A 4,015-nucleotide genomic window follows, 5' to 3' on the forward strand; every position below is an offset into this window, starting at 1 on the left:
ATTGAAAAAGTTTGACATTCAATGTGAACACAACAATGTTGGTATCATAGCTTGCTTCGATTCTACTATAAATAAAATTATAGTGTCGGCAACATATGTCAGAGAGGGGTGATTCAAAGTTTATAGCAGGCTAGCGTAAAAACCTGGATAGGTATACACATTGAAGTTTAATAAAAATCTGAATGAAAGAATTCCTGGAGGCATTATTGGAGGGACACTAGTTGAAATTCCTGGAAAGATCGAAGCAGAAATTCCTGGTGGAATAACACCACAAACTCCTAAAATGGAAGAATAGGAGGCAATCAGTGAAGTACTAGATTGAAAGTAGTGAGCTGGATTTTTGTATGGTGAGATGTTCAATTCTGCATTTTTGCAATGAAATGGTGCAAACAGCGTGGGTTTATGATTTCTTGGCTAATTTGATGCTGTTTGAGCAAAAGTTTGGGTAACTTTGTTGTTGTATTATTCATTTCATGCAACTTCAACAACACAGTTACCCAAACTTTTGCTCAAACAGCATCAAATTAGTCAAGAAATCATAATATCCACGCTGTTTGCACCATTTCATTGCAGAAATGGAGAATTGAACACATCTCACCATACAAAAATCCAGCTCACTACTTTTAATCTAGTATGTACTTCACTGATTGCCTCCTATTGAGGAGGAATCCCAAGTGGAATATATGGTGGAATCTCTGATTTTTTTTTATTCGAGAAACGCCCTGCAAAATTTCTAGCTGCAATCCCTGAATCAATCAATCAATTCAAGCAGGAAAACTACAGCCAGCATAAATTCCTGGAGCAATCTCAGCAGGTATTTCTGGAGAAATCCCCGGAGGCATATCTGGAAAGCAGAAGCTATTTATTTTTATATTGGAGAAAGATTCCCTTAGAAGGCGATTTCTTCTCCAGCCCCAGTAACTAGGAAGAAGGTTCTCCTTCTTCTTCTTTGTGGCTCTACATCCCACTGGGACTTGGCCTGTCACTCTTCAACTTAGTGTTCTTCGAGCACTTCCACAGTTATTAATTGAAGGGCTTTCTTTGCCTGCCATTGCATGAGTTTGTATATTGTGAGGCAAGCACAATGATACACTATGACCAGGGAGTCGAGAAAATTTTCTCGACCTGAATGGAAATCGAACCCGCCATCTCCGGATTGGCGGTCCATAGCCTTAACCACTAACTCCAGGCTATCTAGAGGAAGAAGAGACTTTTAGTCAAAAAAAAGGTTGAAAAAGTCGAGGACTGACAAAATCGAGTTACCACTGTACCATCAGTTGTGGACATTTTACAGGTATCAAAGGTATATCATCCAGGTACTGAAAAGAGTCACGAAAAAAACACTCTCAGTGAGAGAAAAAATTAAAACCTTATCTGCAAAGTGTGGATGTACCTAAATTGGGATCAAAATAAATACCTATAAAGGATGGAAGATATACCAAATTTATCTGTTCACTGTTCCATCTACAGTAGGGGCGAATAAATGTACCTATCACTGGGTAGGTTAGGATGGGTACCAATCCCATAGGCATAATTTTAAGTATAAAACAGACCAACACCAAGCACCAGCAAGTCACTTGAATAAGTTACAGTTCCTACTTCATTTAAATCATCATGTTCCCGGTACCACATTCAACGCTGCTGATGACCGATCAGAGTCTTCTTTCTAAAATGAAAACAGTTCACCTAAGCCTGGAATCACTACGCACTGAGCTGCAATCGTTGCAATACGGTTTTTCCTGCGATGATTCCACCTCGAACCCGGAGAAAGAGGAAATATTTAAACGAAACGAGCAAAGCATCGAGCTGGGCTTGGGAGAGGTTCAACTTCTAATCGCCCTCATATCCCACCTGAAGAGCATTGACATCGAACGGCAGAAGCTACGGATACAGGTTAAGCGACTTTGCGAGGAATCTTCCTGGCTACGGGACGAGCTGCAAATCAGCCAGGAGCAGCTGCTCAACTCAGAGCTAAAAGTGGTGCAGCTCGAAGAAGAAAAGAAGCAGATGGAATACGCAGCGTCCATCAAGAAGTACGACGACTTTCTGGAAGGTGAGGAATTTTCCGAGAAATTCGGCGATGATCCAGCGTTTGATCTGTTCCCCGAGGATGAAACGGCAGAACGGCGACTCAGCAAAACAACACCAACACCGTCGCAAAACTATGCAGACTATGAAGTATCTGCGCGCTTAAGGACCATTCATAACTTGGCCATAGACTATGCGTCGAAGGGAAAGTATGAGGTTGCAGTGCCCCTGTGCAGACAAGTCCTGGAGGATCTTCAAAGCCAGCACGGACGAGAGCATCCCGATGTGGCCACAATGCTCAGTATCCTGGCTATGGTGTACCGTGATCAGAACAATTACAAAGAAGCCATTAAACTTATGAACGATGCTCTGGAAATATGGGTTCGATGTTTGGGCGAGTGCCATCCATCGGTGGCGGCGGCCTTGAACAATCTAGCCGTTTTGTACGGAAAGACAGGGCGCTACAAGGACGCAGAACCACTATGCAAGCGGGCTTTGGCGATTCGGGAGAACGTTCTCGGAGGATATCATCCGGATGTGGCAAAGCAACTGAACAACCTGGCGTTGCTTTGCCAAAACCAAGGGAAGCACGCCGATGTGGAAGTGTACAGCCGGAAAGCGTTGGAGATATTCGAGTCACAACTGGGTGCTGATGATCCCAATACGATAAAGACAAAGTGCAACCTGGCTGCTTGCTGCCTGAAACTTCGCAAATACCAGGAAGCTGAACAGCTCCTTCGAGACGTGTTGGTTAGAACGCAGGATAAAGAGTTTGAAGATGTGTCGAATGGTGGTAGTAAACCGACTAATGAAGACAATGCTTCGTACGCAAAGACGGGAGCGTGGCACGAGACATCGGCAGTTCATTCGCCAACGGTGAGGAGTGTTCTAAAGCACATGGCCACATTGTACCAGAAGCTTGGAAATTTTGAAGTGGCAACCAAGCTGAAGAATGGCCAGTTTAAAAGTAAGCAAGACATTTTGGCTGTTGTGGACAGCAATTGATCTACGAGTCAGGACTCAGAGTAGGTATATTCTTGTAATGGTGTATAATAAATGTTGCTTTATTGAAATTTGTTGATTTTGTTATTTACATGCACCTATTTGCGACCAATGCGTTTAACGCTTATTAAAGAATTCATCCCCACTTTTCTCTCAAATTTGTTCTGCTAATGGCTTCTGATGACATTGACGATAAAGTTCCACAACGGGCATGCAACTCCAAACTTTCGATAGTAAACGAAAATACTAAAAAAATACGCAAATACTATCAGAATTTCCAACTGATTGCGTTGCATATCCGTATACTTTTGGTTCATAAAGGTCTGTTTCCTGTGCCCAAGGAGAGCGCTGAAGTAAAATTTATTTTTTTCGTAAGCAATTTTGACATTTGTTTAACTGCCAGAATTTTAACGAAAAGATGCAGTAAGAAGGTTGTGAAGAATAGGACCACAAACAGGGCCGTATTTTCAAATGTAGGGGCCACAGTGTTGTAAGGGCCCTTTAATAGAGGATATATTTTGCCCATATAACATGGAAAAAATATAAAATACATAAATCATACTTACCAATATGTTAATGAACATATCAATGTCGTTGGAAAAATTTGAGAGAACTTCTAGTGGAACCCTGCTACAATCTCCGGAAAAGATTCTGGTCGATCACCATAAAGAATGAACACTTCAAAATCAAAAACTTATTCTAACGCGAGTGCTAGGGGAGATTCTGAGTGGTGACTTCCCAAAATAATTTTTCACTAACTCTGATATCAAAAACGTGCATAATTATAATAAAAAATGCAGCAGAAATTTTAGAAGAAATCAATGATAAGTTCCTGATGGAAATCTGACCTCCAAAAGTATTCTGATTTCCAATAGTATTTCTCATTAAATTTGATAAAAATCTGAAACGAGTCCCGGAAAATTGTTAAACCAATTTCTCCACAAATTAATACTGATTTTTTTTTTTTCAATTAATTGTAACTCGT

At 41.0% G+C, this 4,015-nt stretch overlaps 1 protein-coding gene across 1 annotated transcript; it reads left to right on the forward strand.

Moving 5' to 3' along the window:
• Window positions 1–1,614: 1,614 nt before the first annotated feature.
• On the forward strand, window positions 1,615–3,044 carry LOC115255571 (kinesin light chain-like). The gene has a single exon (XM_029853693.2). The coding sequence runs from the start codon at window positions 1,615–1,617 to the stop codon at window positions 3,031–3,033; it is 1,419 nt and encodes a 472-aa protein (XP_029709553.2). The 3' UTR covers window positions 3,034–3,044.
• Window positions 3,045–4,015: the final 971 nt, after the last annotated feature.

Source organism: Aedes albopictus, chromosome 2, assembly GCF_035046485.1.
Source record: "Aedes albopictus strain Foshan chromosome 2, AalbF5, whole genome shotgun sequence".
NCBI classification, from domain to species: Eukaryota; Metazoa; Arthropoda; class Insecta; order Diptera; family Culicidae; genus Aedes; species Aedes albopictus.